Source organism: Corvus kubaryi, unplaced genomic scaffold, assembly GCF_017639235.1.
Source record: "Corvus kubaryi isolate FWS band 111438036 unplaced genomic scaffold, C.kubaryi_AGA036_p1.0 37396, whole genome shotgun sequence".
NCBI lineage: Eukaryota > Metazoa > Chordata > Aves > Passeriformes > Corvidae > Corvus > Corvus kubaryi.
Genome location: NW_024581135.1, coordinates 16,747,321 through 16,763,828, shown reverse-complemented (window position 1 = coordinate 16,763,828; position 16,508 = coordinate 16,747,321). Strand labels below are relative to the sequence as shown.

At 48.2% G+C, this 16,508-nt stretch overlaps 2 protein-coding genes across 5 annotated transcripts in view; both read right to left on the bottom strand.

The window, feature by feature from the left end:
- Positions 1–675: 675 nt before the first annotated feature.
- On the bottom strand, positions 676–8,475 carry TBR1 (T-box brain transcription factor 1). 2 transcript variants are annotated; one of them, XM_042041213.1, is made up of 7 exons: positions 7,647–8,474; positions 7,059–7,213; positions 6,608–6,729; positions 6,094–6,252; positions 5,173–5,234; positions 2,948–3,065; positions 676–2,842 (listed from the first exon to the last, which is right to left on the bottom strand). In XM_042041213.1, the coding sequence occupies exons 1-7, from the start codon at positions 8,336–8,338 to the stop codon at positions 2,222–2,224; spliced, it is 1,929 nt and encodes a 642-aa protein (XP_041897147.1). In that variant the 5' UTR covers positions 8,339–8,474; the 3' UTR covers positions 676–2,221. The 2 variants fall into 2 exon arrangements, with proteins under 2 accessions (XP_041897147.1, XP_041897146.1); XM_042041212.1 differs by having other exon boundaries at positions 676–3,065; positions 7,647–8,475.
- Positions 8,476–12,524: 4,049 nt separating this feature from the next.
- PSMD14 (proteasome 26S subunit, non-ATPase 14) overlaps positions 12,525–16,508 on the bottom strand; it is a 46,650-nt gene continuing 42,666 nt past the window's right edge. For all 3 annotated transcript variants that reach the window (XM_042040848.1, XM_042040849.1, XM_042040850.1), the window contains 3 exons: positions 16,338–16,463; positions 15,139–15,201; positions 12,525–12,948 (listed from right to left, as the gene is read on the bottom strand). In XM_042040848.1, coding sequence (XP_041896782.1) covers positions 12,850–12,948; positions 15,139–15,201; positions 16,338–16,463 — 288 coding nt within the window. In that variant the 3' untranslated portion in view covers positions 12,525–12,849. The remainder of the gene's footprint in view (positions 12,949–15,138; positions 15,202–16,337; positions 16,464–16,508) is intronic.

Genomic DNA, 16,508 nt, shown 5'->3' with positions numbered 1-16,508 from the left:
CCCCCGCGGACTCGGCCCACGCAGGTGCCGGGCCGGCGCCTGTTCTAAAGCCCACAGGTGGTTGTCTCTAAAGGGGGCAGAGTCCCGGGAAGGTCGCAGAGGGAGAGGTAGTGCTGTAGGACTGGGGACTCCGCTCCCTCGCAGTAGGGCAAGCTGCTCCCCCGAAAGGGCGCCCGCCTTGGGGGCACCGTGGGGCTCCACCAGGGCAGCCCCCGCCCTGGGAAAGCGAGGGGAAGGCTGCGGGCGGGCAGCTTTTTGTCCCTCGCCTCTGCTCCGCCAGCGATGGCACCCCCCGCCCCGCGCCAGGCACCTCTCCCGCCTGCAAAGTGCTGTCAGGGTTTTTAAGCGTCAAACACGGGGATAATTATAAACCTCTCAAAACCGACGGGGTTTCATCTCCCTCTTTCACCGACTGCAAACCTCCACGCTTGGCCACGAGGTGTAAGCACTGTCCCCTACGCTCTTCCACCCACCCCCCCAGCCCCCCCCCAAAAAAAAAGGAAAAAAGAACAAACGCGGGGCAAGTGGACCAGCTCCGTCAGGGAGAGCAGCGACGGGACTCCCGCTCCAGAACCTCGCGGCGGACCGAGAGCGGAAGAGTCCGCCAGCCTCCTCCCCTTGGCCTCACCCGATCTCTTATTTGCAAAACGGCGAAGTGCTTTTTCCAACACGACGTTAACGTTTTGCCAGGTTTATTTTACTTGTTATACACAGACGATACAAACGGGCAAAAACCGAAACATTTCTCAATGGAGCATGTACTGGTATAAATTATTCAGTTCCACAGACGTAACAGAACAAATATAAAAATCACAACATTCGATTTACAGAAGAGTCAAAAATATACACACGTTTATGACCCTGAATTTCTATTAGGAAATCTCCCCGTCGAGTGTAATCTAGACTGAATATTTAGCCTGATGCATATTTCAGTTCGTAACTGTTTTTTTTTTTTTCTTCCATATAAAAATGCGTTAATTGTATAGATTTGCTACTCAAAATTCGAAGACTTACTATTCTACTTCGCCGGGGGGGGAGTCCTGGAGGGATATTAGTTCTCCTTCAATAGTTTGATAAGAGGTTTACAAGAATGATCACTCTTACTTTCGATGTGCATTTGAGTCCCCAGGAAGTCAGATCTTGGTTAGCTACTTTATGAAAAAGTCAATTCCAAAACTAAATGCAGTAAAATATACAACTCACAACTCATCTTCACTGGACTACACTATGGTTACCAACAATTCAGTCGTCTATATCTTTTTTCTTTTTTTTTTCTTTTTTTTTTTTTTTTAAGATTATTCATTACAAAGATTTACAATGATATAAAGAAAGAGGGGGAAACTGCAAAGAAATTTGAAAATAGTTTGTTAGCATATTTGGCACCTGCGGGGACCAGTAATGGATTTGGCACTTGGGGGCAGGGGAAGGGGGAGACCACAAAAATAATAATATTGCTGATCTCGAGCTATTCCTTTCAAAGAAAAATAAGAAGCAGGTAATTTTGGTTTTGGAAGGCATTATGCTCCTTTAATCGACTTTCCCATGAGACGTATTTCTGTTCTTTTGAAGGGAAAGCTGAGCTATTCCTTAGCTGTGTTATCCCAGGGCACCGCGTAATTATTTCATGCGAGGAATTGGGGAGAAAGTGAGAAACCCATTACTCGCTGCTACAGCTATGGACCACTTACATTTTCAGAGGCATTTAGGAAAAGTGTTTACCTGGGGAGGGGCACGAGGAAGAGGGAGCAAAGAGTGGGGAATGGGGTAAAGAAATTTAAACAGGATCTAAGTTTTGTGACTTAACAATGAAAACAAAACAAAAAAATCCAAACAATAAATAAACTGAACCAAAGAAAAGTAATCTGTTACAATAAAATAAATACTATGTACAGGCATTTCACAGGCTGTTTTCCCCACTATTACTGTTTCCCCTAGAATCCATCCGTGGTAAAAGGAAGGAAGCGCTGTACGGTTTGAGAGTCTAAGCATCCTACTTATCAGTGGGTTTCGGTGCGGCAGTACCCCCCGCGCCCCCGGGGCGCCGCCGGACCGGGCCGGGCGGGGAGCGGGGCGGGGGGGGCGGCGGCGGCCGCGGCTCAGCCTCCCTGCCTGCCTCCCTGCCGGGCCGGGCCGGGGCACGGATAGGGCAGCTAGGGGAGGGGGTCAGTGCGCTAACGCGGAGGAGTTATTGTGCAAAAGGACGGCGGGCCGGCGGCCGCGCCTAGCTGTGCGAGTAGAAGCCGTAATAGCCGATGTCCTTGGCGCAGGTCTTTTCGCAGTCCCGCTGGGTGAGCACCTCGCTCTTGAGGGGCGAGGAGCTCTCGGACACCGGGGTGTCCGAGGGGGAGATCCGCCTCCTTTTGGCCTGCTCGTAAATCCCAGAATCGGAGGAGTCGATGGACTTAATGGACGACGGCGTCTCGATCCAGCTGGAGTCGGACAAATCTTTGGGCTTGGAGTCCTCGGCGCCCGGCAAGGGGGACCGCTCGGGGGCCAGGCTCTCCGCCTCCTCCCCTAGGTAGGGGTTGCCGGCGGCCATGCGCGCCGCCGCCGCGCTGTTGGGCCAGCAGGAGAGCACGGAGCCCGACTTGCTGCAGTACTGCGGGGGGCTGCGGGCCCCCCAGCCCGAGGGGTCGGCGTAGTAGCCCAGCGGCCGCCCGGCGCAGCCGGCCGCCTGCAGCGGCAGCGCCTTGACGCCCGCGGCCGCGTAGGACAGCAGCGTGGCCGCGTTGCCGGCGAAGTCGGTGGCCGTGTCGTAGGCGGAGGCGGCGAAGTCGAGGCGGTTGTTGGCGGGGGCGACGAACCAGCGCTGCGGCGAGGGGGCCCCCGGGTCCTCGGCTTGCTGTGGGGAGAGCAGCCCGTTGGTGTGGGGCACGCTGCGGTCGGCGCCGGGCCCCGGGCCGGCTCCTGCCCCGGGGTGGAAGCGGGACTTGGCGTAGTTACTCACGAACTGGTCCTGGAGGAAGGAGCCGGCCATGGCGTAGCGGGCCCCGGGCACGATCTGCGAGCGGGGCGAGTCGTTGGGGGAAGGCGTCAGCCGGTCCATGTCGCAGCCCGTGTAGATCCTGCCCAAGAGAAGGGGAGAGAGCTGGGTGTCCGCCGCAGCCCGGCGGCCTCCTCGGCGCGGCACCCGGCCGAACGCGGCCCTCGGGGTACGAACGGGACGGCGCCGTCCCAGCGCGCTCCTGCCCGGCCGAGAGCCTGCGCTCCTCTCCGGGCTTGGCCTCCGGCATCAGTAGTGCCGAGGGCCTTTAACGGGGAAGAGGAAAGACGGGGGCAAACATGGAGAATAAATCATTCGGAACCGGTTGGCCATTCCTTGACGGGGCTGAGATCCCTCTGTCCGGTCGGAACCCACAACCCAAAGGCATGGAATCCCGCGCGGTGACACATTGACCGGCCCCACCACATGCGCAACAGGCAGCCCGGTCATTTGCCGCGAACAGCATGAGTGGCAGACTACGGAATTCTATCGGCTGTTTAACACTTATTATTGGGAGTCACAGACGAACCATCAACATTTTGCTGAGTTTAAATTAAGCTAATCTTTAAACACCTACTGTAGGAAATGTAAAGCCAGACACTTCCAGTGTTCCCTGCTTGGCCTATATATAATTCTCCCATGCTGGGCTGTAATTTGCGATTATAAAAACTTTAATGGATGAATAACTACTATCTGTATTTAATTCAGGCTAAAACTGTGCTTTAATTAACCCTCCACGCCTCCTGGAATTTCTTATCCAAAATAAACTTGGCCCTTAAACAAATTCAACGTGCTAGACAACATTGAAGCTTCCCCCTCCCCCCGTCTCCTTTCAAGTGACGCCCTATAAAGTTTTTCCCTATCAAAAAGAGAAGAGCACTTTTGGCTGGGAGCGAAGGCCACGCAGCCTTTCCAAAGGCCGCACATACTCTCGCCGAGCTCCCGGAGAGCGGGCAGGCTCGGCTGCCACCCTCTGTGGCACCAGGAACGGCCGCTGTCCTCCCGGCGGCGGCCCTGCTCCCCGCCACAGCCTCCGCGACCCCCGCCCCTGGGGAAGAGCGGCCGCACCACAAGCTGCTCCCTGGGGAGAGCTGGAGCTCGGCCCCGGGCCCCTCTCGCACTAATTCAGCTCTTGGCGTCGTTTCCACCCTTGTCCTGAAAACCTGCTGCTGGTGGCTGCTGGACCGCGGTCCAGCGGAGAGGCTGAAGCAGGCGCTGAAGGTACGCACGGGATGAGGCGCTCGAGGCCAAGTGAGGCTGCTCACCGCCACAGTTCAGAGAGGAAAAAGGTTTTCCTCCTCAAAGCCGGGGGCCCATCCCACAGACCAGAGCTTGCAGTGGGACAGGCGACATCCCAAGCCGCCTGCTCTCCTGGGTGTATGGGCCGCCCTGCGGCCGCCACCTCCCGCTGCCCCAAGCTGGGCTAGGGGATGCCGGGCGGGCCGCACCTCGGGCCAGGGGAAGCCTGCCTGCAGCGCCTGCAGGCCGGGATATCCCCGTATTTGTCCCGAGGGCCGGGAAAGGCGGCGGCGGGAGTGTTGATGCCGCCCCGGAGCTGCAGTCGGAGGGGCACCAGCCGCGTGTGGCGCGGGGTCAAGGCCGGGGGGTCAAGCGGCTGGGAACGCCTCGGAGGCGGACGGGCAGAGGCAGAACACGGACAAACCGCGTTTAAAACTTCAGAGGCTTTAGCTCCACCCAGAAGGGAGAAGGGGGAAAAAAATCCAACCCCGGAGAAGAAGAAAACAAGACGAAGACGTTTGCCTCCGGACCCCGGCTCTGCGGACCCCGGGATGATGCAGACCCGGCGGGTTGCCGGGGACTGAGCCCCTGCTGCTCAGGTGCTGCTTTCGGAGCCCTTACACGCAAGTGAAACGGAAGCTTGGAAAGAGGCGCCAAGATACGTGCCAGGAAAAACCAACAACAAAACCGCCGCAAGTGCCAAAGCGAGATGCGGACTCAGGTGCGGGCAGCGCGGCCCCAGGCGCGGAAGCGGCCTCAGGCCTGCGTAGGGCCTCGCCGCAGGGACAGCCCCTGTGCCGGAGCGGGCGCGTGCTTCCCTCCCGGAGGGCTCTGGAAAAGCCTGACATTACATATCTCGGTGTGAAACGAGCCAGCCCTCATGCTAAATCTCCCCCGTTTGACATGTGTGTGCAGCCGGCAGAAAGATAGTAAAAATCCGGTTTACTTACGTATCATAATTGTCTCGGAATCCTTTCGCGAAAGGGTTGTGATCTATTTTCAGCTGTGTGATCTAGGGAAAAAGAGGAGCAGAGCACACATTGTGAAAGCCTGAAAAATATACCCCACTGCAGCCAACAGGTTTTTAAAGGACCAAGCTTTACTCTAATCAGTCATATTGCCTTTAAACCGTGAAAAATAAGCTCTGGCATGCTTATAGACATCGCCGTCTAATTTTAAGATTTACGTTGTTGTAAAAAGTACAAAAGAATTCAGTATTTAACCCCATATTTTGAGACGTGTTCAGCATTCCTAGTGCATGGGTATAAATATATTGAAATCCAGAAATTAGGCAAAACGTACCGCAGAATGGTAACTAGGAGTTTGCATTTGCATCAAGCAAAATAATTAAAGCGAGAATGTGGACTGAACATATGTCATTTGAAAAGGGGGCACCAGTCTGTAGCAAAGCCAGACCACTCCGAAACGCATCCAGGCATTAACGAGCTTTTAATTTGAGGAAGTTGCTCCGTCACCCCCGGGCGCAATCAATGAGGATGTTAATTGATCTTTGCAGACTTAAAGCTTAAGATAACAGCTTAACAGCTAACTAAGCTGTTTCCGACTGGGAGATAAACGCCGCGGGCCAGCGCCCAGCCCCGGACGGAGGGGCAGGATCGCGCCCGTCCTGGGCGGGGGAGGACGATGCCGCTGCGGACGCCCGGAGGGGGCTCCTGGGGCGAAGGCGGCCCGAGCGGCTGCGGCCGCCCTCGGGACGGCCAGGGAGCGATGCCACACAACGAGGAACAGGGAGCCCCATCTCCTGGCGCCGGAGACCCAGGGGAGGGTGGGCAGCAACCGGGCCGTCCCTGGTGGGATGCCTTGCGGGGAGCGGGGGGACCGCGAGGGGAATAAACTAGGGAGCTCTTTACATCGGTGTTTTGGTAGGCGGTGACGGCTATGAACTGCGTCTCGGGGAACGTGAATGTCTGCACTCTGCCCGGCTGATTGGTATCCTCCGTCCCGTCTTCGTTCACCTCCACCACATGCAAGCGAGGTTGGTACTTGTGAAGGGACTGCAAAACCACCATCTGTCAGGCATGGCAAAAGGAGGGAGGGGGACGCGGGGAAAAAGGAAGAAATTAGTGCGAGAAGGACGAGGAGAGCGATGCCCGCTGGCCGCCGCCTCCCCGGGACGGTTGCGGACTTCCCCGGCCGCACCGGACAGCGGTGTCAGCTTGGGCAACGCGCTCAGGGCCGACGAGGCCCGTGGCGAAATAAAATGGGAGGACTTTCTCACCACCACCCCCCTTTTATTTTCACCTAACGACACTATCTAAAAAAAACCCCAAAACAACAAAAAAACCCCACGTCCTTTCGGAAACGGTAGGATTTTAACTGAAACAATAAAAATAATTCTGGCAGCGTCTGCCTTCCCGCACTGACCTGCCCGTTGTTGTTTGATGCTCCTTTATTGTTTGTAAGTTTTAGTTTCCCAAAGGAGATTTCCTGACGCATCCAGTGGGCTCCCGTGTTGGGGGAGTCGGGATGCATATACACCCGGTTTCCTAAGCAAAACAACAAAAAACACAACCACATCAGAGTTCTCGCCTGTACCCCTGTTCTGCCGCTGCATCCGCACACGAGGGCGAAGGACCCCGTGAAGTTACCAATATTTTACTGCCAAAACTCCCTTCATTTTAAAAGAAAAGGATTAAAACAGCTTTTTTCCGAACACCTTTTACTTTCTCCTCCACCCTCCTTTCTTTCCTTAAAAAAAAAAAAAATCGTTGGCCCATTTGCGTTTAAGAAGTTGCCAGAGCCAGTCCGCAAAGGCATTAATTAATCATTCTCACCTACATATGTGTCGGCAAAAGTGTTAATTGGAGGAACTTGCCTTGTACATTGGTGTCCGCCTTGCCGCAAGGAACCCATTTGCCTCCCTGAAATCTCCAGTGATTGGGATCCGCCAAAATTACATCCACAAAAATATTGTAGTGAGCCGTAGGGTCGAGACCAGAAATATTAAAGCTTAGGAAAGGGAACATGCGCCTAAAAAAAAAAAAAAAAGAAAAAAGAAAAAAGGGAAAAAAAAAGAAAAGGAAGAAGGAAAGCAAGCCACCGGCAGCGACAGGCACACGCGGAGGAACCAGCCGTTGTGCTTTATCCTCACGGCTCCCGATAGCGACCGGGAAATAAAAATCAAAATAAACCCCCTCCCTGGAGCGTCGAGCTTTCCGCGGGGAAGGGATGAGGGCAGCGGGCGCGGGAACTTGCGGGGAGGCAGAGAGGGCTGCCCCGGCGGGGACCGTCTCCGGCGGGGACCAACTCCGGCGGGGACCGGCACCGGCGCTCCCGGCGAGCAGGGCAGGGGCCCCGGTGACGGGCGGATGGCTCCGCCGGGGCGGCGGAGACTCCGGGCGGCTCCCCCGGCGAAGTCCGCGGCTCAGCCCCGACACCCAGAAAGGTCCGCGCGGTGGCTTACCTTCCCTGCTTCGTGATGATCATCTCCGTCTGGTGCCGGTGAAATTTCAGCCAGAGTGGCCTGTTGCACAGGTAGACCTGAGCCTTGCCGGGAACCAGCCCCGGCTGGGTGGAGGAGAACTGGTAGAAAGGTGCCCCTTGGTAGGAATGGCCATACTGCTGGGGGTACGGGTAGCCCGCCGTGGGGTAGCCTTGCGGAGAAGAGTTGGACAGGAGGCTGTTATAAGCTCCGTTGGTGATCACAGGATGATGAGCCATGTAGCGGCTGGGGCTGGCGATGGAGAAGGCTGGGTGAGCAGGTCCATGCTGGCTGGGATAAGGGAACATGGTACTAGGAGCAGAGGCAGCAGACTGGGGCTGGCTGGACTGAGAGAGCAGATAGCGATCTGCAGCAGATCCATCGAAACTGTGACGAAGCTCAGAGACCCCGTCCAAGACGGGAGAGAGTTTATTTCTCTGGACGTCCCCTGGTGTGTCCTTGGAGTCAGGAAAATTGTCTGTATCTGACTGATTCGTCATCCCCCTGGTAATTTTTTTCAAAGGTGAACTTCTCTCCAGGTTGTCAGTGGTCGAGATAATGGGATGATCATGCAAGGCAAGCTCAGATCCGCCTGCATGTGGGTAACTGCTGCTCACATTGAGAAATTTCTTGGAGAGCATGATAGAGGGAGAAAGACAATGCTCCAGCTGCATAGCTCTAGCACCACAGTAATAACCCTTCAGTCCCTGGATCTGAAAGGGCTTCTCAGTATCAGAAGCTAGACATCCTGGGACCCACACTAGGCAGAAAGCACTTCATCTACCAAATGCTTCCCAAACGTTTGATTTACTTTTTTTTTTTTTTTTTTTTTTTTTTTTTTTTTTTTTTTTTTTTCCCTTCCCTTCCCAGGGAGAAGAGATTGGCCAATTGACACTATGCAGCAATCAGGAAAGACTCACTTTTGATCTTGCTGCTTGTGGAGAGGATGAAACGGCTTCTGCCATTGGTTAACCGCTGACAGTAATTTAATTAGATAGACATTAATTAGGATAATCACCTGGCTCCTGGTCGCGACGATCATGGCAAATTGAAGGAGATGATTTTATTGTGAGATAGAAGGAAGGGAAAGGGGGAAGGGAAGAGTGTGTTTGCTGTGAGAGCTCATTATTATGTGACCTTTCTAGCTTTTTTTTTTTTTTTTTTTTTTTTTTTGACTACGGCTGGAAAATAAATCCAAACCCTGTGATTCCCCAAATATTCCCCGCGTGTACCCCACCTTTGTGCGTCAGGGAGGACAGCGGGTCCTGGGCGCTTTGGGGAGCGACTGCGAGCGAAGCGTGGGGCTGGGCGGCCGCTGCCCTCAGCTCACTCCCGCGGTTTGTCCCCAGCGGGGCGCAGCCCCTCTCCCCCAGCTCTTCTGGGCGATCCCCGGCGCATCGCCCCCACCCTTCCCACCCGTGCCTATTCGCGGGGGAAAATACACCCTCCGTCCCTGCTGACAGTGGCCGCGTATCATCTCTTTTAACTTCTGAAATAATCATAAGCCCCGCAGCCGAAGTGCCCTAATGTATTTGCCGCGATGTTTACGGGTCCTTTAGTAAATAAATATTTTATCTGGGAGCCGTAATGTCGGAGATTATCAGCAAAACAGCGTGGAAGGCGTCCACCTCCCCATCCGGCTCCGGATTTCTTTCCTCTCGGTGCCTGCTTTCCCTCAGTGACTCAGTCCCGCGGGCAGCTCTCGGAAGGGGCAGATTTTTGGTAGCGCCTTTGCCAGGGGCCGCGGCCCGCCGCGGCCGCGGGGTCGATCGGAGCTGAGAAACCCAAACCATGACGGTGCTGCGGCAGGAGCCGCCGGCACCCTCTGCCCGGGGGGTCTCCGCGGGAGCCGCGGCTCGGGCTGCGCTCCCAGGCGAGCGGGGGCGAAGCTCGCCAGCCCTCGGGGGAGCTGCGGGGACACCCAGTGACCGGAGGGACCAGCCGGCGGGTCCCGCGCTGTGCCCGGCCGAGCCTCGGGCTATTGAAAGCGGGACCCTCCAAGGCGCGAAGATGCGCCTGAAGAGTTCAAGGGGCCCGCTCGCCACCCCGCCTTTGCCAAGCACCAGTCTCAATTTCTCTTCCTAGGGAAGCCCGAGAATTTAAAAGCACGGGGTTTGTTTTTCGGTTTTTGTGGGTCTGGGGTTTTTTTTGCCCGGAGAGGAGCTCTCCTGTTCCATTTTTCTTAGTGTATGTTGTCCCCTTAGTGGTTTGGACTTCAGGTATTTTACAGACCACATCTCTTCCCAGGTGACATCAGCAGCCGGCTTCAAATTCCACTGACAGATAATGCAGCCTGAACCACTGCATAATAAAACCGAACCACCGTGTAATTGCATGAAGCCAGACTGAAACTTTGCAAACTCAAATCCAGAGAAGACTAGAACCAGGATGACTTGTCAGAATGTGTATTTCAATGCTCACAAATCCCGTGGCCATTTATTTTTCTGTTGCTTAACCGTGAGCTACTTCAGTTATTTGGTGTTTCACAGATGCCGACATACACACACTCTGCAAGGAAATTATTCTAATAAGATAATTTATGAAGCAAAAAGCAAGCAGTTCACTGTTCTACTCGAGTGGTTCAGCGCATGCAACTTTCCATACACCACCTTCTTTCTATGTTAAGAGAACAGTTTCATTATTACCAGTTCTAGCTAATGTTTCCGACACTTGTTTCACCAGTGCTCACCCTTCCCTTTCCCTGTCTGAAACAACAGAATGGTAATGGACTTATATAGGCAGGAGATGGACCAAAATGCAGATAAACCTTCGGAAATGCTGCCCTGAATTACAGAGCTACACCCATATAGATGCGGAGCTGCAATGAATTCAGTGGTATACTGCCAATCACACGGAAGTGCTAATATATGCCAAAAATCTTCAGTGCACAACTCCTAAACTGGTATAATAGGGGGGATATGCAATGGCAGGTGGTGTTACAGAATCGTCATAGAATGGAGTGAGGTTTGCTAATACAATATGCCCGTCCTTCGTGCTGACAGGTGACAAGGGGTCATGCTGCTAATGAAGATCTGCTCCATTGCGGCTGGAGGCTCAGAAGGTGGCTGCTTGAAAATCTCTTTCTTCCTCCAACATGGTATACGGGCTGCTGCTTTTCAGGTTACAGCATACACACATTCTTCCAAATCCTCTGTGTAGCTCCTAAAGCACTGGACACAAATAAGGAAGGATGCCCCAAAACCCTGCATTTTTATTATTCATGTAACATCTTGGTAAATGGAAAATTGTGCCTCCAAGTTAAACTGAGGAGTGAATAGAAAGCAGGGTACCACAGCAAATGCTTATACTACGGGAGATCTGCGTCTCCAACAGACTCCCTTCAGCTACCCTCTGCAAGATGTACATTTGTCAAAATTAATTTAGAATATGTAAGACTCACTGGTTTGTCTCCCTGCTTACACCAGCCTCTCACGCATGTATACACTGCAGCACTGCGCTAGCTCCTCTCCTGTTCTGCAGTGCCATGTTACCCACGACCTGCCAAACTCTGTCTCCCTCGTGGTGTTACACGTGTGTGTGGGAGTAGAGAGCGGCAGGGATGCAGAGCCCCCCTGGCAGACGAGCCCCAGGGCAGGTCCCGCGATAAGCTCCTGCCCCATCTCACCCCGGGCGTGCCCATCCGGCAACGGCGAGGCCTGAATGCAGCCCTCCTCAACCACCCGCAGGCTTGCAGTGGGAATCGCCAGAAAGAACATCCATTTAACTACACACAGGCAAATGTGGTTTGGTATGTCTCCATTTTCCCAGTCTGATATTCCACTGCCTACTGTGGGGGCAGAGGGAAGGCCATAAGGAGGGCAGCTGCAAAAATCTGCATGTTTCCCTCTGAAGTAAGTGCACGCTAAATATACTTTGAGAGAGAGTTAGTCTAAAATAGTAAATTAAAAGGCCTAAATAAGAAATTTCAAACAAAAGAAAAATCTCTGAATGGTAAAGAGTAAGTAAATATGGGCATAAACTGGAAAATAAGACAAATTTATGGGTTATTTCTTTAGTATGCAAATAAGAAGTCAATTAAAAAAAATTATCTTCAAAAAGAGGTGGAGATAGTTTTAATATTTGCCTGCCACTACTGTTGCTGTTTATTAAAAAAAGCCCCAAACAAACAGTAAAAAGAAGAAGAAAACTTCTGCCCAGACAAAAGAATCAAATCAGCCTAAGCAACATCCAACACTTGAAAAAAAGAAGTGTAATGAACAATTCCAATCAGTACCTGCCCAAAACGCAGTCACTCCCTAAACCCAGTTATTTGGCTTTGCCTGCTTCAAATCAAGCAGTCAAACCAACTGCCTTCTTTCAAGTGTTTCCCTCTCCAGTTAGTGGAAATGGTTTTAGATGTCATATTCTAGTCGGGACTCTTTCCATATATTTATATATATGGACATCTCATGTACGTTCTCTTTCACAGGAGGGTGGGTTCATGTAACCTAGAACAGCCTCTGTCACTTTAATGTTTATTCTCAGAATACTGCTATTTATGACACCGCTCGTGAGAGTTCTGTGATTCAGTTATCAGCAACTGAATTAATTTTCTTAAGGTCAGTTGTCTTCTGTAGATATTAGGGTTTGAATAATATTCAACGGGAGCTGACAGAGGAATTTTCAGCATTTTTGGTTTTGTACATCCTCAGAATTCTGCACTATGATTTTTTTGTTTTAATCTCCATGAGAGTAACTGGTAATCAATGGGAGCCAAATTCCAGTAGAGAATTTCTGCTTTCCTAGCAATTAGTATCTCAGTAGTTTTACAGTAGGGAGAAACAAATGTTTACTAACACTTTTTCTAGTTTGTTAATTCCCGCTGTCCTTTCTCAAAAAAGACTGTCCAGAACTTAAGAGAGATTTGTAAATGTATTTTTATTATGTGGCAACAATCAAAATATATATGTACTACTAATTTTTTCCCCCAAATATTAATTGAAAATGTAATACATTTTTCCCCACATTGTGTTCTTGAATGCTTTGGAATCTGTGAGGACCCTGACATAAAGAAACTGAAGCAAATGCACAATTAGAGACTGAGAGGTGTTATAGTGCTGCACTTACATTGCAAATGAAGTCAGATGTCTCCGTTTAATCAAATAGAGCCTCAACAGTCTCTGTTTTGTGAGTATTAGAAACAATAAACAAATATACACAGAAAGCATCACAAACAGTAAATCGGTTATTTAAATACAACTGTATCCAACATAGCAGCTAAACACTGGACAATGTTTGAGGTCATCAGCACATCCACATGCTCTTCTAAATGACGTTTAGGGTCCTGAAATACAAAGGATGCCATGAGAGGAATGACTGAAACACATCTCTGAAAGATTTCATTTACTTCAAGTCTATTTAAGATGTCTGTGAGTTAATGGAGTCAGGCCAGTAATGCTCCTAAATTTTCCATTCTAGGAAGACCTAGCAAATGACTGAATTTCCATGAACAAAATTTTATTAATTCATACTAACAGTTAAGTTGAGGATAGGTTTAGGAAGTAAATTTCTATCCAGCATATCAAGAGTAACCGTGGCAGCTGTGAGCTAGTTTTAAGGACAACACACATGTGAATTTTACTATACATCTCACTAAGGCCAATATTTTAATCTTACTTCTGCTACATTGCAATTTGTTTTCAGATCTTTGCACAAATGTGTATTCCAATCCTGCAAAGATTCAAGAATCATCTAACACAGTCTTTGAATAGTTGTGTTGACTGCAAGAAAACTAGCATATCTATACCCATAAAAACATGAAACATGAACAATGCCCTGTTCAAATGCTCTTAGGAATTGAATGTTAAGCCTGAGCAGTTTTCTGAAAATACATATCCCCACACACTATTACTCAATTGATGTAGGCATTTGTGGGCATCTACATACAACAGTAAGATTATTTCTGGCTGAAAATCATACCCATGCACTTCTTCAGTTTCACCACTGATATTAAATAATTAATCTCCAAATACTGCAAAAATATCAGGCATACCTCAAAAACATGTCTGAACTTTATTACAGTATCATTGTAGTAATTCTTGTGTGTAAAGAAATTAAAATACAGAAGACAATCATGCATGGGAATTGTAACTTCTTTAAAAAATGGAATTATTGTCAAAATGTAATGAACCCATCTAAATTTATATAGAAGAGTGCTACTGAATCCATGTATGCTGACCTTCTTAAATAACTCATTTTCAAAGATCAGACGGTTCTCCAATATTCTTTCTGTTCCTAACAAATTATCACCTAATAACATAATATCCTTATTGTGAGTGGCTGCTTGTTTACAAAGTTTTTTTAATCTAAGTTTCATAAAAAACCCCACTTGAAAATTACTTCACTGAACCATTTTTTTAATTTAAAGAAAACTTAAAAATTTTATCAGGAAAAGAATTATTTTCTTTTTGAAGAACTGTATCAAAATAGAGTTTTTTTCACATATGCGTAACAACTAGTGAAGCTCAAGTTCTGTTTGAGATGACATCATAACCCTTAAAATACAACCCTTCTTACATATTTTATATGTATATATTTATGTATGTGTAGGTGTGCATAAACTCCATTGTTCTGAATGCTACAGAAATACATGAGTGACTGAACAATAGTGCAGATGTGTTATGACATTGCTGCTAGAAGCTGACACATAAGAGCAATCCAGAATCTTTTAAATTCTTCTACTGTTACTAGCAATACGATAAGTACTGGTTCTTTAAGGACACACTAGATATTTTAAAAGCTATGTCTTGTTTCCACTGCCCTTCTTGAACACAAGCTCTTACAAATTGGCTTTGCTCTCCTCTTGCTCATGAAAGCACATTTCCTCAACCTTTATGTTGAAATCAAATGTAGAAATAGTTTTTTGTTGAGTCTTTATAAAGACATTATATCCTGACATTGCAAAGGGATGGAATGAATTGAGTGGGTGTTTTCAGTTTCAGCTGTGGTCCTGAACAGTTTTCCTCAAACACCAATACAAAGGAACTCAGCCTACCTGCCTATGTGTGTCTGAGAGCTAAGCATTAACAGTGTGTTCATGAACTGAGGACAGGGGTGAGCTGGCTCTTTAGCCACGACAATGTACAAACACCTCCCCCCACCTCTGTTTCCATGATTACCATTTTTTAAGTGTCTCCACAGTTTGGGTCTCTCTGACACAGACTTGGATATCTTTATGCCTCTTAGAAGAAGTTAAAACCAATGAAGAAGGAAAAGGGAAAACTACTAAATCTCAACACTGCTCCTCAGTATGTAACAAAAACACACGTAGGACATGGCTTGCAGATATTCTGCCGATTACCTACAGTCAAAGGCCCCGTTCTTTCCATAACCTCCAACAAAAATAAATGTATTATTTGAAGCACTGAGAATATCATGCACACAGAACTGAAATCACCTATGCACATGTAAAAAATTAGTATTTAGAATGAACGAAGCATATCATTCCACCTCACTCTAATTCATCACACCTCACCTGCTTGCCAACATTTTTTATTGCCAGCTGTTCAGGTGTCATCTTATCTTCTTCTTCAACAGCCTGTGAAAGAAACACAGAAAAGGTCAGTGTTTCAGATTTCGTTTACTTTTTCCCCAAGCCACAGATTCTCAAAATACAATTCTGTTCCTTAAAAAAAAAAAAAAAAATCAAACAGCAACACATTTCAGAAAGTCAAAAGGAAAGGTACTTCAGCTTTTCAGCAGACGTGGTTTTAATTACTGAGTGTTAGTGCAAAAGATCAAGGCAAATACTTACGAATGGTCTTATTGTCAGATATTCACCAAAATGTTATTAAGCAAAAATCCTAAATGAGCAGTATCAATAGTTAAAGATAGTTAAAACCAATTAGAATAGTAAAGCAGAATCCAACCCAGCATTATCTATACTGTTTCAACTACTGGAGATTTGATCTCAGTAAATTTTAGTACTGTTTAAGGTAATGTATTTTAATACATTTTGATACTGTTACGTTGCCTTCAAATACGGTGTCTTCATAAAGTTCATCCACTAACTTAACTAGTGAATGTAATACTGAATTTTGGTTTTAAGGACTTCTAAGGAGTTGAAAAAATAACACTTGTTAAGAAATACTGACATGATTACTACTCATAGAATGCTTGTTGAGATCTAATACTTGTAAGAAACATTTCTAAGTGTGTCAGTATTAAAACAGTACAAGTAGCTGTGATTCCTCTTACTGACAACACCAATAACAAATTTTTTATCTAAACAGAACACTGAATTGGGCTCTGGAATGTGTTCTAAACACTTATAGACTATCTAGTAGACTGATGCAGATAGATAACCTTTACTCTGCTACAGTGACCAAATAGTCCTTGACTGAAGGGTTGAAAAATACAACTAACTGCTCATTTTGATCTACAGAAATCTTAAATTCTCGTCACTAAGTAAAAATACAAAATAGATGTGATTACTCACATTTCAAAGCAAAGTGTGTTACAAAACACTTCGACAGTTTAGGGAAAAAAGTCTGGTGGCAATGCCTGAGGAGCTAATGTGGCAACTTCACACAAAACCTTAGGTAGTTGATTAGTACGAACTACAGTCATTCTGAACAAAGCTTGTGATAATCAATTCCTTCTGAAATTAAGCAACTAATTTCTTCATTTCATAAACACAGCTACAGTTATACTATCATTATGGGATATGAATACCTTGTTATAATTCTTAGCTAATTCTAACATCTCCTTCACTACTGTTTCATTGAGTTTGCAATGTTCACTGTAGTCCTGAAGTGTCAAACCTTCCATCCAACTCTTCTTATGCAAATTTAGCAGCATCTGCAAAACAAAACCTCTTTAGAGCATTCATCATAAAATACTTTC

Bases quoted from the DNA above. Each gene is read 5' to 3' on its own strand.
- TBR1 (XM_042041212.1), bottom strand. From the start codon at position 8,338: ATGCAGCTGGAGCATTGTCTTTCTCCCTCTATCATGCTCTCCAAGAAA. The intron at 5,235-6,093 runs GTAAAGAGCTCC...CTTTTTCCCTAG, and splicing joins CCGCCTACCAAAACACCGAT to ATCACACAGCTGAAAATAGA. The intron at 3,066-5,172 runs GTAAGTAAACCG...TCTCTTGGGCAG, and splicing joins TTCCGAGACAATTATGATAC to GATCTACACGGGCTGCGACA.